Here is a 23,212-nt window from a genome sequence, read left to right as displayed (position 1 = left end):
CGAACGTAACACAGGTTCTGTCATGCGTTGATTTTCATTCCAGTGATGCTGCAGCCAGTAGAGTCCCACAGTGCAAACATGTCTGGATAATTGAAAGGAAGACATTGATGTTTTTTTTTCTCCTTTTTTTTCTTGTTTTTCATACGCCATATTCATTTGTTGCAGCATCAAAGAAGCTCTTGTGAAATGAGAAGTGGCAGTCCATGTGTAACTGTGTGTTTGTGCTCATGCATGTGTGACGATACAGAGAGTCTGATGGTGATCTAAATCAGGAAGAGAAGCCAGAGAGTCGCCCAGCAGCCTCTCCTCGCCTCTCCTCTCCTCTCCTCTCCTCCCCTCTCCTCTCCTCTCCTCGCCTCTCCTCTCCTCTCCTCTCCTCCCCTCCCCTCTCCTCTCCTCTCTTTTTTGTCTCTCTGCGCAGCCCTATCTCCAAAAAATGACGTTGCCATACAACTATATTGCATTCTCAATTATGTTTGGAAGGAAACTTATTTTAACTCATAGATTATGTTTGTCATTCAAGTATCACAAATACATTTGTAAGTCTGCAAACAGCCGCAGCGAGTGACGTAGTACAACGAGCGACGCGCAGAGCAGATGACATAGTATATCGAGCGACCGTGAATGAAAGCTACTTTGAATAACTAGAATGGCACTCGGAGAACGCAGACCTCCGCCAAGCCGCCCGAGTTCAATTGCCCCCCCCCCCTCTCCGTGCAGCTTGCGCCATCATCCACGTGTATTTTTGTTTAGGTTGAGATCAGCTGTACGTAGCAAGCATCGTAAAACACTTCATTCAAACTGGACAGAAACAAAGTAAAACTCACTTAAACCGTCGTCGTTACTCTTTCCAACAATCACCAAGTGTGCTTTGGTCAAACTCAACTGTACTAACTGAGTTTAATGTGAAAAAATGCAGAATCTACAGGTGTCCCCCCCTCCAAGTCCACTACTGGTGGACGGAAGGGGAAGTGGTGGATGGGTCCAATACTGGACTTTCCCCCGGGAGACCGCTGTTCGTGTCTTTGTGTTCCGTGTGAAACATAGTCATTTGTTGCGTTTTCGTTTTGTTTCAATGTCGTAGTCATTTTAAGACAAACTATGATGTTTTTTTTTTACTAAAGCTGACGCAGTAGTTTTGTTGCCTGGACCTAACTTAAGTTTTTTTTTTGTTGCATATTGGTTTTGTTTTGTTTCAATATACAGCGTTAATCATGTGTTTAAAACGGTTTAAAACTGCGCCTGTAATCCGGATGAAATCTGTTTCTCTTGAAACTTTTGGTTATGCAGTCTAGTTGTATGGGAATGTAATTTAGTGGGAGACAGAGTTGCTCTGCATCACAAGTGGCATTGTTCACATACACCCCTGTGTGTGTACCTGGAGGATGAAACAGTGTATACATTAGTCGCAGATCAGGGCATACTCATCCTTGACCGACACTGGAATATTTTGCTTAAGAACTTCAGATTTTTCTCAACATAAACATGATGTTAATGCAATATAAATATTTTTTTCTTCTAATTTCCATGATGGGATGTCTTGTGATTGTAGAGCTTTTAGAGACAAAAGCTGTGTCTCAATTCGGATACTTCAGTTAGTACCCTTCCATGTAGCACACTGTGCACACTATGTACTTACTTGCGTAATATGTGAATTTTGTCAGCGTAGTGTTGTCTCAAATCGCACACGGCTGTTGTGCACTAGATCAGCTGGTGATAGTTAGCCACGGGACCACCACGCTGTATTGGCAGTAGTTCAATTCAGACGGATAAATTAACCTAATAATGGCTTCTGTCCGACTACAGTATAGTAGTACTTGGTAAAAAAACAAACACATGTATCACATAAATGTGTATAGTTCTGTGTTCGCCGTTTCAGTTGCAACGACTGCAGCTTCCTCGTCCGCCATTTTCACTTCCACTACGTAGCAAATATGGCAAATATGTTCCTCGCTGCACACTCAACTCTTTGACCCTCTGCATTTTGCCATACTTCTCTGTGTGAACGCAATTATACACTCAAGAGTGTAAGTATGGAAGTATGACACAGCACATGTTATCACAAAGTCCCTGTTTCGAGTCAGGCTTGGGACCTTGTTTCATTTCTTCCCCTCTCTCGCCTTATTTCCTGTCAAATCCCTTTTGTTTATCGAATAAATGCAATAAGACATGCAAGACACATGGGGTGGCATATCAGAGACTTCACCTCCCCTCCTTATTTTTACACCCTGCCTACGCAGGCCACGTAGCAGGAGCAGCATATCTGCTGGATACATAATCACTGTAGTTATGCATGTAAAACAAGAAAATAAACTTGAAGACAGCTGTATTGATTAAAATAGGAGTGTATCTGTTCCATCAGACGTGAGATGAACGACTGAAAAACGTGGCTGAAACATGTGGGTACACGAGGTGGATGATGATGATGATGATGATGATGATGATGATGATAGTGATGATGTGGTTAAAGGATGCAGATATGACATCTCTCCTCAGTGCCTAGTTTCAGGTTCTGCCTGGTGAAGTGTGAACCATGCACTTGATTTCAAGAGCGGTTCATCCGTCCCTTCATGCTGACGTGCATGCTGAAACTGATAATTATTTTTTATCGTTGATCGATCTGTTGATTATTTTCTCTATTAATCGAGTAATTGTTTGGTCTCTAGAATGTCAGATAATAGTGAAAAATATTGATCAGTGTTTCCCAAAGCCCAAGATGACGTCCTCAAATGTCTTGTTTTGTCCACAACTCAAAGATATTCAGTTCACTGTCATAGAGGAGTAAAGAAACCAGAAAATATTCACATTTAAGAAGCTGGAATCAGATTTTTTTTACTTCTTTTCCCCTTAAAAAATACTCAAACCGATTAATCGATTATCAGAATAGTTGGCGATCGATATAATAGTTGACAACTAATCAATTTAATCTTTAATTGTTGCAGATCTACATGAGATGAATGACTGAAAAACGTAGCTGAACCATGTTCTGTGTAGATGATGATGATGATGATAGTGATGACGTGAATGCAAATATGACATCTTTCCTGAGTGCTTTCAGGTTTAGCTTGGTGAAGTGTGAACCATTTGATTCATGACCGATACATCCGTCCCTTTACAATGACGCTGACATGCATGCTTATGAATTTAATATATGAGGTTACACATCATAAAGCTATGGGCTGTATGAAAGCAGCAAGCAAGCGTGTATGTTTTAACCAGGAACTCATTGTTTACTGGCCAAACAAAAAAGCGACATTTACATTTAATGCGCATATCTTTATTTAATGGAACCTCGTAAATGTTGTATAGGAGCATTATCATACTCCAGTTCACGTCATGTTGACCCCGCTGTCTTGTTGCTGAAGGCTGCAGCACACCACTGCTGATAAACTACAGTATATCCCCCCCCCTCCGGTATGTTGTTGTTGTTGTTTGGTTGTGATTCACATTCAGACGGACGCTCCTGTCTTGATTCATGGATTCAGCAGAGGTACTACAGACCTCCATGAGTGAGAGGAGTGGAGAAAAGGGGGTGGCTGAGATGCCACGCCCCCAGGCAGCAGCAGCAGCCAACCTGCTGTTGTTCCGCTGTTTCCATGGCAACGGCGGCGAGGTGCTGCTGAGCTCCAAAGCGAAGTGATGATATACAAGATGGGGGGAGGGGGTGGGTTAGGAAAAGGAGGAGCAGATGGGTGGGTGGAGAGAAAGGGGAATACTGTAGGAAACGGATGTTAGGGGAAGAAAACTGCTGCTGTTGTTGAAACAGCGGGAACACGAGTAGGCCAAACGAACGCGTCTGTCTGTTAGCTTTGTCAGCATGAGCTCCGGTTAGACGGGCTGCAGTGCAGAGGCTCTGTACAGCAGCATCAAACGTCTTGTGGTCCCTGCAGCGTGGTTCTCTCCGAGACGCTCACCTACTGGGTGACACGGGTCGTATATGATCATACACATTAGACACACACATACACACTTACAGACGCATTCTCTGCCGCTCTTTCGTGGCCGGCAAAGGTTATTTGAAGGTTACTTGAAGCTGCAATTGTCACACAAGTATTAGGAGTTCAGCTCTCCTGATGCTACAGCTCACCTTCATTTGTCTTTCATTTGGGGACATCTACACTCACACGCACACGCGCGCACACACGCACACACACACACACACACACACACACACACACACACAGAAAAAATGTTCTTCAAGGTGAAACACAAGGTGATTTTTCATATCTAATCTTACCCACATTTAGAGCTTCATTCCTTTAGAGCCCTTTTTGCTCAAAAGCAAAACTTAAGATGTGTTTACTGACACTCTTAATCAATTCCATTCATTCTAAAAATACAAATTACTGTTTTGCTCCTGTTTCTATGAGAGACACTTGTGTATGAGGGTATGGGAGCATTTATAGCATAAATAATTATACACTTTATTAGGTGCTTATCTAAATGAATCCAAGCAGCAGTGCAGCATTCAGCGAATAATATCAGCGAGCAATAACATAAATCCCCCAAGTATTATACAGTAGAACCCAACGGACACACATCAGAGAGATATGAGACGCACAAAATTCACAAGGACGCCATCACCAAGTATAGTAATATCAAAGATGCTCTATAACAGAGATGACACATTACACGCTGTACCAATGGTTTGAAATGGTATACACTTCCTGTCTCCTAAGTGGGCATTGCCATGACGTGTTCGCCTCCCCCCCCCATCCCTCCTCCTCATTTGGAAAGGTTGTGAACATCATGTGGATGGATGAAAGCAGATTGGGTTATATTTGCATAATGTATTTACATTTTCTTTTGCTAACATTAGTTATTTATGCAACATTAATTGCCAGATCTCACGAGTGTGTTGCTGCTACAGAGAAAGGTCTTGACAAGTTGCTTTTCTCCTGATTTGTCCGTCTGAAAAATTTCATTTTAGTGTGAAAATGTGCAGAAGATATGTGGTTCATGAAAAATGGGTCCAATATTTACTTTGGTGACTATGGGGGGAAATAATCAGTCATAACCTGTGTTCACGTTCACTTCTCCCATTGGAGTGAATAGACTCAGGACATGCCGCTAGTCTCCTAAAGGGCGAAACCCACATGATGCAGATACAGGAAACCGACTCAGTGTACCGTCTCCTTTCTGAACTGTCTCTGGTAATATGTGGTAACAGACTAGGACAGGTGGGTGGTGGACTAAAGTATTCAACAAAGGAAATTTTGACCACTACAAGAAGATTTAGGAGATCATCAAAGTCTGTAGGATTGATCGTCTGGGGATCATGAATGTGTTTACCAAATTTCATGGCAATCCATGAATAGTTGTTGAGATGTTTTAGTCTTGATCTAAGTGTTGGACAAACCAACCAACTGATAAACCTATACCTAAAATCACCTTCATGAGACCTAATTCATGTTTGAAGGTGGTTATCAGACAAATATTAATGTGACGCTTCATTGTTGGAAAGAAATTTGAAAATACAAACCAAGCTGTCTGAGCAGGAGGTAAATTATAAGAGCAATACTGTACGCAATACTGTATACATATCATCTAGCAAACGCTTGATTTATGCTCCTGTTCGGGCATCTCTTGCACAAACCAGACATACTGTGGCGGATTGCAAATAGCATGTCATTTCTTTTTTATTTGGATCCACGGTTTTCAAATTCTTTTCAGGCGGTCTTTGGTTTATTTGATAGATGTGATTCAGTAGTTCCATATTAGTTTGGACCAACACAACTCCATGGCTGTACTTGTTGGGAAATCCAACCTCACGGCTCTGATGTCCACTCAAACTTTGCCTTGTGCTTAGTCGCATGTTTCAGGAGGTGCGTGGCGCGTCTGTGGCTCTCTGTGAGAGCCAAACCATCTCTGCAGCTCTGCGCAAGCTTGTCCACATAGGTAGAAATTAGGCATTAGAAGACAGCTCCCTTATTACCTTGCACTGCAGCTGGATTCTCGCGATGTCACAAGAATCACGCGAGAAAATCATTCTTGTCAGGCTTCAAGTAATGCATTTGTGTCCAGCAAGCCAAATCACGGACCAATCAGTGCCCAGCGAGGAGCTACTGGCAGCTACGGCCGTGGCTTAGGTGTGTATGACTGCTCGTTCTAAACAACGATGGCGGCTCCTGAAGAGGTTTGCCCAGCTGCAATAGCATCAGTTATATCAGACCTGGAGGGTGTTTCTTCATTGAAAGAAGAGCAAAGTACGGCACGGGAGGCTTTTCGTGATGGAAAGGATGTTTTCGCTCTTCTTCTGACTGACGTTTGCAAGAGTTTGATTGCCGGGTGGTTCATCCAATCACCTACCAAGTAATTTCATTGAAAGTGCCTGCCCTTTTCCAAACAGTTTCAAATGACGGCTTCTCAGATGTGCTTCCATCTGGCGGGTCAGGTTAGCTCCCTTATATACGTCCATTTAATCAGCAGCTCTTCATTTCATTAAAGGCCAGGATGGTGAGTTTTCCCCGGACATATTCTGCTCAGCCTTATTCTGCGGATTTAACACACGTCTGCACTTATAGGCAGAAACACACACACACACACACACACACACACTCATGTGCTCTGTGTCAGATTACTCTGTGCTAAAAGGCTGCAGAGCAGGAAGAGCTCAGAGAGAGACGGTTGTTGAAAATACTTTCTTCTCTTGACCAACATCAAGCAGAAGTGAAAGGAAATAAAAGGATCTGTGTCACTTGAAAGAGAACAGCAGGAGAGGAGCTGGCTGAGAGGCAGTTTGTACAGCATGTGTGTGAATCAGTGTGTGTTGGAGAGGTTTGCTTATTTTGGCTCCAGTGGCAAGTTCGACCATGTATGACAGGATTTCTACAGTAAATGAGTGTGTAGCATACCGGTCAAAGTGTGTGTGATGTGTCGGATTCGTGTGCAGTCAGTCTGTCTGTCTGTCTGAACCAGCGAGGGTCCCTGCGCCTCTCGGTGCAGCAGCTGATGGGAAATCATTATGGATCCTGGCAAATGGCCAGTTCGTGGTTACCAGGGCAACCGCACTGGCTCCATCCATCTTGGCAATGATGATGTTTGAGAAACGGCCTGCTTTCTAAACCCTCACTCTCAGTAATGGCTTCTTTGATTGGCGCCGTGCATAAATGAATAAGAATAGGTCAAGACTGTGATTTAGGTAGAATCCATAACCGTTCAGCACTCGCATATCTTTCTGTCTAATCAGTGGTAGGGAGTCACAAACACCTCCACTGTCGTCTGGTTACTATGGAAGTCTTCACTTTTTTCATTCACTCACTTGGAAATTGATTTTTCAGAAGAAAGAACACACAATGAGACATGAAAATGATTTAAACAAGCAAGTATAACAAAGAAACAATAATAGAATTTAAATTTATTGTCAACAGAGGTTTCCATATGGTATTTTTGCTTCTTTGGTCTATTCGGTACACACAACATCTACTGCATATCTGGAAGAGGGATCCCTTCTCTGTTGCTCTTACTGAAGTTCCTTCCCTTTTTTTCACCGTTAAAGGTTTTTATTTGGATCTTTTGGTATTTTTTGGGAGTTTTTCCCATTATCTGAATATCTGAATCGAGGATCTCAGGAGATTGTAAAGCCCCTTGAGGACAACTTGTGATTTGTGAGGCTTTATAAATAAAATTGATTTGACTTGACACTCTCAGTATAAGAAATAATTCCACTTGATTTTATCTGCATATACACAGTGACCAAAAATGTGAAAATAAAAACACCTTTTATGATGTAATCCATTGCAATACAGCAGCTTCGCAATATATATATCTTTCTTCTAGAGGTAGACATGAAAATATCAGAAACACTTTTTGATAGAATATGAAATAAATACCACACACACTGTGAGCTCAGAGTTGAACCAAAGCTTCTTTGACTCTAAACAACAATTTAAATTCTTGTTTTGTTTGACTGTTGTCTCTGATTGCGTTAAAATGTACAAGTGGTTATATTTTATGTGTAAATGTGACATTTGTTACTGTGATTGTTGAATAATTTAGCTGCATGTGTTCACAGTTATGTGGTTTTATTTTTAGCTCCCATGTATCCACTGACAAATTGAGAGAAAAAGCAACACTAATGAACAACCAGCTCTAAATTATGTTTTCTCACATCACAAGAGCCCAATCTCTACCAGAGATACAATAGGCTATTACATTCTTCACCATATACTCTAAAGCTCAGCCAAGAATTAAAAATGGTTCCTAAAATCATCTACTGCCAGCGCAGGCGGGTCGTTAACCAAAATAGGACTACTGAAATTAAATAATGAGTGCTGATATCTAGCTCCCATAATCTCACTTCCGTTAATTATCAAGTCTGCCCTTACAACAGGTGGTGAGCTATGAGATATGATAAAAGTACTTCAATTCACTGTTTTCATCTCCTTCCAGCAGTAAACCAATGAATGCTGTGTCGTCGGCATACTGTAGCTAGTGGGCGGAATTAAGTATCTGTATTTGTGTATGTAGAAAAACAATGTAGGGAATAACAAATAAACCGTGAACAGCCCTTTATGCAAGATCAATAAGTGCTTTATTACATGAGAAAACAGAAAAATGGGAACTAAGACAAAATAATCAGTTTTACTCAAATAATGCCGGTTACACACTACTCGAGAATCAAGCTGATTTTGGGCCCGATTCCCGACAATCGTCACCAAAGCCGCGATTTTTTGATGGTTCTTAAGGTTATCTTTCCAGATATTCCTGTGGTATGAGGTATGTTAGGAGTGTTTTTTCTACATCCACGATAGGCTCAGAAGTCCGTCCTGGTCGCACCGATTTCAAATCGCAAATATCAAACATGTTCAATATTTACAATTGGATATCCTGTTGTCTGTGGGGAACCGCGAGGACAGCCGATGACGCAGTCATGTGGGAAAGAGCGATAGCCAATTGAAAACCAAGCTGACTGAAGAAGGAAGGACAACCACCGCAGTCATGGTGGCCGCGGCTAATGTAAACACAGAGCATAAAGTAGTAAGATAGTAGTAGTAAGATGGACCTCAGAAATGGAGGAAAAACTTGTTAATTTGTGGCAACAACACAAGTGTTTATTTAATGTGTCTCCGTGACTTCATCCATCCATCTTTCGTCACATTTTCAGTACAAAGTATTGCAAAAACTAACATTGCTAATTCTTCCTGCCCGTCGTCCGCCATGTTTGTTTACACTAAAGTCACGTTTGATTGAGATTTCCATTTTTTGAGTCGGGACTCTTGTTGTTCATGAATGAATCTGTTAGTATGTGGTGTTGCTGTATTGGCCAAATCGTTGCTCACCACACACTACAGGAACAAAACTGTTAATTTAAAATAACATGTATGGGGTCTCTCACATTTTCATTATCTGTTAAGATTTGAAAAGTCTTTTAGTGTGCCCCGGGGTCTCCTCCCAGTCAGCAGTGCCCAGGATATATTCAAGGAGAGGAGTTCAGGAAGCAGCCCTAACAAGTGTCTTAACTGACTCCTCTCAAAGTTAAGGAGAAGTGCCTCGATACCGAGCTCCCTCCAGATCTATAAGCTCCTTACTCTAAACTGAGACCAGACATAAACGCAGCTCATTCTTTTAGTCAGTACTTTAAATCTCCGGTTGGTTCGTATACAGATTGAAGAAGACAGTGAGAGTTTTGTCTTGCAGCTCAGCGCTCTCCTCACCACCTCTTAACAACGGGTGGTCTCATAAGCTTTTATCAGTCACTTTCTAATAATAATACCCCAAGGTACCCAAACCTTTTCATATGAGAGGACTTGTTAATCCTCATCCTGATCATGACACACTTGACTATAAACCTCAGCGGAGTATTTGAATATCTGTAACGCCACCGAAGTCTCCAGACTCACAAAATAACTTTAAACAGAAGTTTAAAAATCCTGAGTCCTATATTTTCACATTTTAGCAGTGCACCTAACACTAATCGTTACGCCAAATGAAACTCTGTGTCACTCCAAACTTAATGTCTAGGACAGAAATAACTTACTGTTATGTGAGAGGGAAAACGGCACTCATTCACACACACATTTTGTAGGATTATGATTTTTTTGTACTAGTTTCCACTGGATGTGACAGTGAGGAAATTATATACTCACCATCTACTGAAATGTACTGAGACAAATGTATATGGGACACAAAAAGGCAATTTATCGATTGGCCAATTAAAAACTATGCGTAGCTGGTGGATTTTTTCATCTTGTCTGGTGAGTCAAAACGTTATTTTCGGACACTGGTACTGGTGAATGTGCGTTCTGTGTGGCTGGAATTTGCTGTGGCAGCTACACAGCCTCATCACTTACTGGGTTTAGGGAACCAACAGGGCTCACGTGTCTTTTTTTCTGTCATAAAGCAGTTTGAGTTCAAACCTTTTCACACTGACTTTGCAATAAACCACTGATCCGTAAAAAGGGGATTTTAAGTTGTTGTATTTTTAAATGTTTGCTTTGTGGTGGGCCTCAAATGGCATGTCACCGCTGGGTTTGTGTGTGTGAGTAGGTGTTAGTTGTCTCTGTCAGAGTATCACAGTAATGCATCCTTTCATGTGACTCTGGCTCCTCTGATCCAGTCCTGTGAAAAGCCAAAGCCTCGCTTTTATCTCTCCTTTCCATTTACACTTGTCAGTACTCTGTGTGTGTCCTTGTGCATCTGCATGTGAGTGTGTAATAGACACACAGAAAACATCCTCATAGTTTCATATTAGTCCAGAAGAGCTGCAGTTTGAAACATTAATTCAGGTTTTTATGCTCACTTTATCAAATCGCCTGTCGTTTTTAAGTTGTTACCCTCCATCTGTACGCCACGAGCTGATATGCTTAATGATCTGAACATCCTGCTCTGCTGACTAACTGACATCAAAGATTAGATGACTTTAAATGTTATTCAACTCTGAAATTCAGTCTGGTTGTTGTTCCTGAACATTTCTCACAGTGTAATCTTTTTTCTTTTATTTTGTTTTTATGATTTGAGCATATTTTTATGCTAAATGCAATATCTGTGAGGGTTTCTGGACAATATTTGGTTGTTGTTTTTTTTGTTTGATGTCCAATAATGAATATATACATACATTTGCATAAAGCGGCATATTTGCCCACTGCCATGTTGATAACAGTATTAAATCCTTGACAAATCTCCCTTTAAGGTAAATATCAGTTTTCAGCATCATTTAACCCCATTTATTACACAGCTCTGTTGAATACTCGATTCTAATTGGTTAATCACGACGTTCTACAGTCTACAGTGTTATTTCTTTATAGCAGACCGTTGCTATGGATGCAGTTTTGATGTCAGACTGTGGCGGACAATTTTTGTGTCAAATTATTGATTTCTTAAGTAAGTAGCCGTGTAATAAGCGGGATAATGTACAGCTAGCAGGTCATTGTTGTGAAAAAAAAAAACCTTCATGGCGAGGCAATGACTGGCTCGCTGTACATTATCCCTTACATATTGTACTGCACCAACACGTCTCACAGCGACTGACTAAAAGCTGTTCTGTGGTCTAGGCTCAAAACAAATTATGGAAGTGCTTATTCCTTATTATCAGGGTCAGTGCAACTTTTAAAACATGTGTACAGACTTCAAATTACGTAATTTGTTGCCCTGCTGCTCCTGTTTCTGTTGTTTTTCTTTGCTATGACTGAGCTTTTGAATCATTCAGTGTATTTATTGAGCAGTTTATACATTTTTATAGAATACCAGGAAATATGCAAACGTATTGAAAGATGCTTCAGCATTAATTCAGTATGTTAGTGTGTGCTGCCCAGGTTTCAGTGACTAATGCTGCTAAGTATTTTGTGTTAATCCTGTTCTGGGAGCAGCCAAGGGGAAAAGCCTCCAGTGACTGACAACCAGCAGAGTTATCACATGGTTCCTGCCCTCACATCATTTCTCCCCTCAAACCACAGACACACAGAAACACACAGGTGCACACACAGTCCTTCACACACACTGTATACATAACATAGGCGCATAGACATGCATTGCATAGCAGAGGGACAGAAAGGATGGGCATGAGGAGAAAGAAGTCAGGGTGAGACAAAGAGAGAAAGAGCCTCCCCACATTTCAGTTACATTCAGTCTCTGCTGCAGTGGTGATCATTCGACCATCAGTGTGTATGTGTCTGTGTGTGTGTGTTCTGTATGTTTGATTGCACCTTTGATATCTACCACAATGACATGGCTGAAGGAAAGGTGCGCTTCAATGTTAAATCCGTTTCTTTACCCTTACTCACAAAAGAATGCATATCATCTGCTCCATGCTTCCACATCAATGTGATAAGAGTCGTGATATAAAAACCTGAATAAAAGAGTGAAATGTGGCTACATACGCTTTGTCAAACCCCTCTGCGTCACTTTATTTTTGGCATCAAAATCACTATTTATCCTTTTCGTCACATTAGGCTTTGGTCAAAAAAAACACTATAGTTAGGTTTAGGAAAGAACCACATGGTTCGGCTTAAAACTACTAGTGAAAGTGAAAATGAAAGTGAACGCTGTGAACATGGGACACAAATGAACAGCTGATTGTAACAGGAAAGGGAAACTTACACACGGTCTCCTGGATGAAAGCCCTGTGTTTGTTGGACCCATCCACCTCCCCTCCTACTCACCCTGCAGTTTCTCTTTTACTCTTAAAACTACGTCACCACACTCCCGTCACACTTTTTCTGAGCGTTTACTGTTGCCGCAGATGGGTTTACATTGTAGTTAATGGAACGCCCGGGGCATTTCATACCAGCGCTAAAGCTTGCCTTTTGCAGCCGTGACACACGCCAACGGTTGTCAAAGCCTCGGTATTTGACGCCCTAGGAATGAGAATGGATGTGGTGGACATGAAATAATGACTTTGGGCTTGATACACACCGTAACTTAAGATATTTGATCCCAAACTGTTCAGATTTTTATACTTATTTATACACATTATACACATCTAAGTCCTGTGTTGTGTTTGTGAAGTACAGTACATACACTGAAGCATGTCCGCCATCACGTTTGCAGATTGTTACCTGCCTTTCTGAACATGCCTGCAGTCCTGTGATCTTTGTAATTTTCCCACTTTGTCACTCCAACCAGGAAGTGAATATTGTAAATACATTAACTAATTTGCAACAAACTTAAGGGACGCCATGCATCACTCCCTTACAGTCATGGAATAACATGAGACCTCAAGTTGCATAATTATAGAAATCTCTGCTGAGACTGAAATAGGTGGATATGTAACCAGGAACTGCATTATGATAGGAGCTCAGTTCAACCTTGATGGTGAGCTATGCGGTGCGTTTGCTCTCTGCTGCCAGGAACAGCACAAAGCAGAGAGAGAGAGGCTTGTAATGGTGACACAACATATCTGGACTCCTTGTCGCAGTGCATGGAGAGGGTGGATGTTACCTTCAGTAACACAAGCCTCTGTCTCCTGCTGGCTGCTGCAGTTTATACCTGTACGTAGATCTGCCACATTTCTACTTTGTGGCTGTTCTTTACTTATTTTGTTTTAGCATGCTATCTTCATTTCGTATCTATATTTCCTCAATAGTGTGTATCAGCAAAAAGAAAACTGTAGCACGCCCATTCTTGTGCTTCACAGACTTCAGAGGAGAAGTAGTGACAAAACAAAAAGAACAAGGAAAGAACAAAGAAGAAGTCTTTGGCAAAAATAGACCCAGCTTGTAAAGATAGTGTAATAATAAGAGACAGCAGACTTCGGCACACCAGCTTGAATGGCTGCAGGTTGTCTCTGGCAGTTGTAACAGAAGCGGACAGCAACATTATTGCATCCGGTGGACATTAAGGGGATACAGGCTTTATTCTGGTGCAGTCTAAGTCCTCACCTTCGGACAGACCTTCAAAGGCCTGTTTGAAGGTTCAGACTTGGTTTTAAGGTTCAGGTTAGAATTAGGTTTAGGGTTGGGGTTAGCTATTTGGGTGTGATGGTTAAGGTTAGGGTAAGGGACTAGGGAATGCATTGTGTGCAATGAGTGTCCTCAAAAAGATAGAAGTACATGTGTGTGTGCGTTTGTGCATGCGTGTGTGTGTGCGCGTGCGTGTGGGTGTGTGTGTTTGCTCAAATGAAATATTGACATCCCATTCGCCAGGTCCTATGGGTATCAAGGTGAGTGAAGAAGTGGTAGATTGACTAGAGAGTGGAACAAGATGGAGAGGGAAATAGAAATGAGAAGCCTGGATAGTGAGTGTGTAAGTGCAGAAACATACTGTGATTGTGTGGGCGCAGAGCAGGAGCAAGAAATACCGAGGTGGAGTGTGATACAGCGGGGAGAAATTGGAAAAGGAAAGATGGCAAAACTGGAAGAGAGAGAAAAGTGAAGGGAAGAAGGAGAACGAGATGGGGAAATGGGGAGAGCATGTTGGTGTTTAATGGAGGGCGAAGAAGGGTGAAAGGCACAGAGAGAGACCGCGGAGCAGCAGAGTGCTGGAGGCTATGAGTACCCTTTGTTCACACACATTTCGATGATATACGCAAATTCACACCTACAGTAGCAGAACACTGTAAAAATGCAACACCACGCCCAGAGTGAAGCGTGCGGAGAAAATCAATCGGTTGTTTTTTTCAAATCTAAATTTAATTAAATCAGGCATCTCATTTAAAAAACATCTGCTGTTTAGTGTGACATCATTACAAAAGACAAACAGACAGTTTAAATCAAACGGACGGCTCAATAACAGGATGGGAGTATTAGAGGGAATCACAGACATCACAACAAGATGGGTCCAGATAGCTTGAATTGTTTCATTTCAGCCAGCGCATCAAGCTGCAGGGTAACTGGTTCCAGGTAGATGGAGCACAAAATCTAAAAGCAAATCAGTGCTAATGGAAAAACCTGGAGCCCCAATAAGTCCTGAGAGACAGTCTGATGAAGACACTGTGGTATTAACACAAGAACTCCTCCAGATGAAACAACAAAATACCTTGTTTGTCCATGCCGTCCAGATCAACATCGATATACGTGTTATCAGCAGGACAGCATCATTTGTCTGTGGCTCTCAAAACAGTTGTTAGTTAGATTTAGTCACAAAAAGCGACTTGGTTAGGTTTAGGGAAATAACATGGTTTGGGTTCAAATAAGTACTTAGTTGGAAAAACATCATGGTTTCAGATGAAATGACCACTTTGTTAAGGTTAGGGGACTTTTGTCGTCATCGTTACAACAACAACCTCTTGGTAAAGGTTAGGGGATGATTGATGGTCAAAAGAAACCCACATTGACTGTCGGTCTCCCGTGTTTTTTTGTTTTTGTTGACACATCTATCCACCTCCTCCCCGTGTGGATTATAATAGTCACTTGACTTCGACCCTGATCACACAGAGCACATTTTGCAGGTGGAAAATGGGAGGGCGCACTGTACTGCCTTTTTGTTTCACGCTCAGACAGAGCGTTTTTTGCAGTTGGCTGCGTCTTTTTTTATAATTGTTGCTAGGCAACCACCGAATGAGTGCTAATGTAAGTTTAACACAAACCATAAACTGTAAATGAACCGAAATCTAGAAGTACCGCACTGATTTGCCTCCTGCTGTTGTCTGCTCAGATCATGATAATTACGGTTGGTAAAGTCATATAGCTCCAGGTATCAAGCAAAGTCATCACAATGAGAAAAAAATGACGTCGGGTGCAGTAATGATTTTAGACTCTTTTAAGGGGTGCTCGAGCACACCTACATTTCATCTCAGCACCCCTAAAAAATAATTATCAAACCCTCTGAGACTCGCAGGATTGCTGGCGATCCGGGCCGACGTTACTGTCTTTAAGATGCTGCCAGTCTTAAACTAGAAAACCTAAGGAAGGAATCCTTTGGTATCATGTCGTGGTAGCTTGTCGGGAAGGAGGCTAAATAACGCTCTGAAGTTGGGCAAAGTTTTTGCTGAGGGAAAAACTGGCATGGCGATTTCCAGAGGGGTCCCTTGACCTCTGGCCTCAAGAAATGTGAATGAAAATGGGTTTTATGGGTACCCACGAGTCTCCCCTTTACAGATATGCCCACTTTGGGATAATCACATGCAGTTTGGGGGAATCATGCAGTGTTTTGCATGCAGTATAAATGGGTTATTTTGGCCTATTCTAAAAATGGTGTATATGAATATTTCTGCATACTGATGTCCCTAAACAGTGTTGGAATTGGGTATTACTGGAAAGCTGAGACTCTTGTGGATCCAATCAATTGAATTGTCACCTGGCGCCTGAATTTTGTGTTTTCCTTTACATAAATAAAGACATTTCCAACATAACTACTTGTCCCCCCCAATCTTGAAACAAAGCCTACGCCCTTGACTGTCATGACATGCCACATTCTCATTAGGGGCTGAGATCCTCTAAAGGCCTGATCCTAGAATCGTCCCTGGTCGGACTCTTTTCCTTTCTGAGTTGAGTTTTTCAGCTCGAGGTGCTCAGGGCACTCCTGTAAAAACGTGAGATGCTCAGCAACACCAAAGAATGCGCGAGAGTGAAGTGCGCAAAATGCTTCACTCTCATTAAAAACAATTACAAAATGACGTCCAGGCTGCTAAAACACACTCTGTGTGATCGGGGCCATCGTCCTTCGCTGCCTTCTGTATTACTACGGCTGCTCGAGGGCTTTTTCACGTTAACAAATGTATACTAACAGGAATTACTTTACATTAGGTTCTCTTATAGTATACTTTTAGTATTATCTTATACCTATAGTTTAAGTATTATTATAGTATACTTTTAGTATTATCTTATACCTATAGTTTAAGTATTATTATAGTATACTTTTAGCCCAATGTGTGCAGGAATAGGCTTCAGCCCACTGTGATAGATGGGTGGAAATATGTGTCTAAAGCTCATAGAAAACAGGTATAATGTACAGCTACTATCACAATAGTATCAGTCATGGACATCTTTTGTGCACTTTATTTCCCGCTGCCTTTACTTGCTTTTCAAAACACCACAAAGCTTTGATGTTCCTACTTCTACCCCATGCTGTAACAGATTTGATAATATATAACTTGAACTTGAAACTTGACTGCTCATTTTTCTTGCACCATCAAACTCGTATCCCAGATCTCAGTAATTCTTTTGGTCATTACAATGTTATTGTTATCGATTCTCTTCGATGCAGACACATCCATCTTTATTTCCACATACTTGTCAGTATCAATCACCGCTTACAGCTTCTGTTTTGGGTCTTCTCTCCCAGGTGCTGCTCTCTGGACTGATCGGCGTGGTGTCATGGAAGAGGCCGCTCTCTCTGGTGGTGAGTGTCCTCTGAACGCCCACATACGCTGCTAATCGCACAACTCTGAACAAAGCAATAATACCCAGGAGGGAGACATCATAGGAGACACATAGCCTACTTACATACTGAAACAGATGCTTTGTTTCTTTCCTGTTAGAATCAACATATGTAGATAAGTACATGTATACATGCACTACACAAGAATACAAATCATATATTTGAGTACCTGAGATGCTGTAGCTGTAGCAAACAACATGCAAATCAACCATTAATTACTTGCCAATTAAAATCTATCATTGATTTTGAATATATGCCTTACCTCTAAACCTATGAATACACTTCAAGCTGTCATCTCGGTTTATTAACACAATGTGACAGAGTGCTGAGAAGTCGAACCTTGTCACTGGTCACACTTGTGGTTTAGCAGCCGTAGAAACTGCAACTCTCTGTGAAGTTGGGGCGTGTTCAGGTTATGTTAAAATCCCTAGATCACAGCACCAGTGTTGTGTGTTTTCACAGCCACTGAACCGGAAACTACAGGACCAAAGTCAGCTAGAAGTCTCAGCCGTTTTCTTGTCGCTGCTTGCTTGCACGGATTAAAAACTGTTGAACTGTATCGCTAATTCAGAATAGGATAGCTTTAGCTCACTATTTGCATTTGACTTGGACATCTGATAGGATGTTACATCTCTTTTTTTTTCATTTATCATGGGTGCAAACAACAGCAAAAAAGCGGACATTGATTTGCATGCAATGCGGTACTAAATTCTCCTCATTATATGCTTTCTCTGATGTTTCTCTTCTACCAGCTGGTTATCCTTTTGCCTCCATGTCGGCCAATTTTGTATTATTTTTCCCTGTTTATACATGTATATCACATTTTATCATTCTTAAAGGACCAGTGTAACATTTCGGGGGATCTATTGACAGAAATGAATATAATATTAATAAGTATGTTTTCTTTAGTGTATAATCACCTGGAAATAAGAGTCGTTGTGTTTCTGTTACCTTAGAATGAGCCGTTTATATCTACATAGGGAGCGGGTCCTCTTCACAGAGCCGGCCGCCATGTTTCTACAGTAGCCCAGAACGGACAGACCACTGTGTTAACTCGTCCCGAGTGAAGCTAAATAAGAAGAAAAGAGAAAATAGAGGCAGAGGGTTGCAGAGTCTCTGCAGATACAGACACCACCACACATTTAGTAATGATTGAGAGGTATTATTTTTTATCAGTCGATACATTGTTTTTTTGTTAATTCTTGCATATTATACCTTTAAGCTACTCTGTCGTATTTACAGCGAAGTGTGAGAGCGACCTTTAAGAGCCACTCTCAAGTCATTACATTATTAATCATATGCGTGCTCTCAAGAAATTACATCTGCCATATGTTTTTTTTTTTTTAAGTTAATTTTTTTTTTTTAAATCCTTAAGGTATCCAATGGCAATTAACATGTGGAATTAACAAAAATCCATTAAATTCCTTATAAATTAATTAAATGTGTAATGTATAAATATATGCATTAGGAATTTCTTTCCTGCTCCAGTTTTGACAAATTGTGCTGCTGCTGTAAATCCTATGATAAGGAGAATTTAGTACAGCATTGCCAATTTAGGCAATAACGCTGCATGGAAAGTGACTGCTCTTGTTGTCTGCACCCCTGATAAAAAAAAGAAATCAGAACAAAAAAACTTGTGTAACATCCTATCAGATGTTCAAATCAAATGCAAAAAAAATAGGCTATTTTGAATCTTGCTCCAGCTAATGTTTTATTCATCAGACGTGTCTGAGAAGGTGTCTGTTCAGCTCCGTCTAGGATCTACTCTCAACCAACTTAAGAAACCTCTTTTAGATTTAAGAGCATTTTTAGGTCGTAAGAAATTGTATTCTTAAAGTTGTTTGTAGGAGTAAAAGTGAGGGATTTTTACTTTTGATAAATAACCAGATAACTATTTTGATAAATATGAGCACTGTTACTTTACATCAGAGTGGTGAAATGTTTCCCTCCTTCCCAACAGTCCCAGCGAGTCATTTCTCTGTCATAATAGAGCCAGAAAACCTTTAATTGACTGTCATGTAGTGCATGTTGTAGCCCACACTCCCCTTACCTGCATGTTTGATGCAGGTGTTATGCATGTTATGCAACTTGCATAAAATCATTATTTTTTCCCACCTTTGAACTACAAAAAGTAATAGAGAGGTGCATTATGGTGTATTTGTGGACTGAAGATGATCTCTCTGACTACATATAATTCAGTCTTTCTGTCCTTTTGGGCAACGGCACAAACAAGCCTCCGCCCGATTCTATTTCATGCTCTCTTAATGCCATAAATAATCTCATCTCATTTCTGCTGCTTCGCCACATCATGGTGGTACCCTCCCCTCTCGCTGCGTATCACTTGTCTCGCTCCCTTTAGTTTTATCACCTTGCTTCGCTGCTACACGTATCTGCATCCTCCCCTTTCACATTTCCACTCCCCTCCCCCCTCCCAGTCTTTGCCTTTGTGTGATGCTACACCAGAGAAAGAGATTTTAATCATTTCTGCTCTTGTGGATCAAAGGAAATATCCCATCGTTGGAGGTGTGAGCAGAAATTGGTCACACGTTGTGCACTGTAAAACAGTTAAATCCTCTTACCTCTCTTTCCTTAAAAAGCATGACTAATTTACCAGAATAGTCTGTGCCTGCTAGAATACAGAGATGTCAGTCGGTGGTCGGTGCTTCCTGTCTGTAGAGGGGTCTCAAATGTGATGTCTGCTGTGGTTTTTGTGACTGTAGCATGTAATGTTCAGTCCTGACAGTCAGGCTTCTCCATTTCTGGCCTTGACCCAGCACTGACTGGCAGGTGACTAATACATCGGCTGGACGCTTTCAGGCCTGGCAACCCTGCACCAAACCATCTGCCAACTGTGGGTGGTCATGCTCTGCATCGTGATTCATGATAACTGGAGTTTCTCCAAACCGTTTAAGCATGTGTGTGTTACAGACTTGGTTTTCTTTGCTGACTTATTCAAGATCGGTCTCTTAAATTATAAAACAAGGTTCAGAGGCTAATCGGATGATCTGGGCGGTTCAGGATTTTGCTCTATTAGCAATTTTGTGCTGAAAGTTTTAGTTAATTACTCAAGTACTCAGTTGACAGAATTAATCTGCAACTATTTAACCAACTAATTTATTAGTTGTGTTAAATAGCAGAAATGTAACATCATATTCATAACTATGTTTTCATTAGTGTATAATCTCCTGAAACTAAGAATTGTTGTGTTTTCTTTAGCTTAGAATGAGTCCTTCATATCTACATATGGAGCGGGTCCTCTTCACAGAGTCCACCATGTTTCTACAGTAGCTCAGAGCAGACAAACAAAACTCTGCCTCTAGAGAGAGACTTTCACGTTTTTACGTTACTTAAAAGCCACCGTAGTTCTCTCACATGCTTGTGAAACTGCGGTAACGTGAGCCGCAGAGTGCTAAACTGTGGTACCATCAACCACCGTCTGACTTCCATTGCTCCTAAAGTAGAGTTATTATGGTAAGGATGGCCTCTGAGCAAGGTGAACGGCGTCACCACAGTTTTGCACTCAGCGGCTCACGTTACCGCCGTCTTGGAAAGGGAGGAGCGAGCGGAGCGGTATTCCTTCGGTGACAATCTGCAACCACACCGCTAGACACCGCCAAATCCTACACTGTACCTTTAATTGTGTGGATGGGGTGCTTTTTTAAAGATATTATGTAAAGTGATAGTTAGATATTTTGAGATAATGTTCATTCGCTTTCTTGCGGAGTTAGATTCGAGGATGTCCTTTAAATATTTAGTTTAGCTTAGCACAAAGACTGGAAACAGGGGGAAACAGCTAGCCTGGCTCTTTCCAGAGGTGACAAAAATCTGTCTACCAGCACAACTAAAGCTCATTAATTAACATATTTTGTTTGTGCAAGTGTAAAACCAACACATTGTGGGGGTTATCTGCTGGACTATTTCTTGTCCCGTTGCAGTGACTTCCACGAGTCATCACTAGTTGCCTGGCAACCTTAAGGCGATGACAAGACTCCAGTATTTACGCTAAGCTAAGATAACCTGCCGCTGGCTGTACATTCATAATGGAAAGACAGGTGTAAGAGTGGGATTTCTATTCTTTTCTATCCCTTTATGGTTTTGTGATGGACATGTTTATTATTTTATGCCATTTTTAAAGAAGGAAGGATTAATTTTGTCAATCAAATAACAAAAATAATCTTTAGTTGCAGTCCAAAAAATGGTATAAAATATTGAAATAATTGTTGCGTATAATTATAATGATCTGTCAGTATTTAGAGATATTCAAAAATGTTTGCAGCATTGTGAGCTCTTTGTATTTATGCTGAAGTATTAGAGAGTCAGATATGAGTTATAAATAGAAAAGGCGAGACAGGCTTTGGTTCTGACACATTGCAGTCAAGTCAGCGTATGACACTGAGTGCGATGTTTGGATGGTTGGAGACGGGATGTTTTTTATGCTAGAGTGGAAAAAACAGGTGCACTATTGTGGGGAGAGAAGACGTGTTGAATATGAAATTCTGTCTTTCCCCAAACTTTCCTTGTAAACTCCACATCAAAGATGAATTGATATATTGTTCTTAGTGGAAGGAAAACACACCGTGTCCATGTTTGAGGGAAATCTTCCTCTTCCACCTTATCGTGTAGTTTTCTATCCAGTCAGGCTGGATAGAAAACTACTGCTGGCAGGTTTACTCCGTATCACTGGGAGGCAGGAGAAAGACACGACTACCTGCAGTCTTCTGCTGTCTGTGACTGTGATGGATTGTGTGTTCAGAGAGAGACAGAAAGACGGAGAGAGAGTTAGAGGGCATTAAGTCCTTGTTTGCCCTGTCGGAAAACAGGACGGAGATAGTCTGCAGTATTTGTCCCAGGAAGCCTCAACTGTTGTTGTTATTAGCTTAAAGTGTACAGTACACACAACACATGCCTCTATATACCTATATATATGTTTAATGTACAGTCAGGTTAATTCACCTCTCGGAGTCTCTGGTGGTTGCCTGGCAACCTCACGGTGATCACAAGACAAGAGTACGAATTATATAATGATGATCGAAGAGGTCACTTTGTTCTCCAGGGCGTAAAGGGACCTAGTACACATGGCTGCTTTTTGCTTGTTTTTACTTTTTCCAGGAGCAAAGTCACCTAGGGGCATCCGGGGCGTCCGGCCCCCGCCTGTAATTTTAGATATTTTTTTAAATGGTGCTATTTGGTGCATTCTGGTCATGATTTTTATTCCTGGTAAAGGCACCAAATAATTAATGAAAAGTATAAAATACAACATTTTACCTTCAAAAAGTATGCTACTGAAGGAGTTCTATTTCTCTCCTTAATGAACAAAAATGTGACTTCTGTCACTTTTGACAGAAATCCATTTGTAGACGACGCCAACGAGTATCGAAGCAAAGAGACGGTTTTTACAACAGCTGCTGCCGCCATCTAGGTCTGAAAATGTTTATTATATTTATAATATTTTATTGTACAGCACAGGCCATTTAGGTAGAATATGACAATAGAATAGAAATAATTTTGTTTTACTTTTGTACGGCACTTCCTAGGCGGACTTTTTACTGGCGTCCGGTAGTCGCTCTCAGTCCAAAATGGCGGAAGCGTAGCTTTGCTGCTGGGTGCTGATGTTGCAATGGAACGAATAATTGACTTTCACTTCTTAGCAATATACATTCGTTGACGGCGCTCTTGCACCCATGAGTACAGCGCAGACGCACGTTTCAGAGAACTGAAGTCTGACAAACCTTACAGTATCTTGCTTGTTTAACGCAGTCTGCAGTCTGTAGGTGATGATAAATCAAATCCATAACACCGGCTCATGGGGCACGTACAACACAACAACCTTTGAACAAGAAATTAAAGCATATTGGATTAGCTAGATAGGTAGCTACTTACATTAGCATCTCCACTGGCTTGCATGACGCATGTGACGCGAGCCATTGCAATGATGAACAGACGTTCCACTTACGTC

The 23,212-nt window shown here is 41.2% G+C and overlaps 1 protein-coding gene across 2 annotated transcripts in view; it reads left to right on the top strand.

The window, feature by feature from the left end:
- Positions 1–23,212, top strand: part of fam189a1 (family with sequence similarity 189 member A1) — a 123,465-nt gene that overhangs the window by 39,531 nt on the left and 60,722 nt on the right. For both annotated transcript variants that reach the window (XM_037751674.1, XM_037751666.1), the window contains exon 2: positions 17,161–17,217. In XM_037751674.1, the coding sequence (XP_037607602.1) occupies positions 17,161–17,217 (57 nt within the window). The remainder of the gene's footprint in view (positions 1–17,160; positions 17,218–23,212) is intronic.

Source organism: Sebastes umbrosus, chromosome 2 (assembly GCF_015220745.1).
Source record: "Sebastes umbrosus isolate fSebUmb1 chromosome 2, fSebUmb1.pri, whole genome shotgun sequence".
Taxonomy (NCBI): domain Eukaryota; kingdom Metazoa; phylum Chordata; class Actinopteri; order Perciformes; family Sebastidae; genus Sebastes; species Sebastes umbrosus.
The sequence above is the reverse complement of the archived record's forward strand: the minus strand, read 5'-3'. Positions and strand labels throughout refer to the sequence as shown.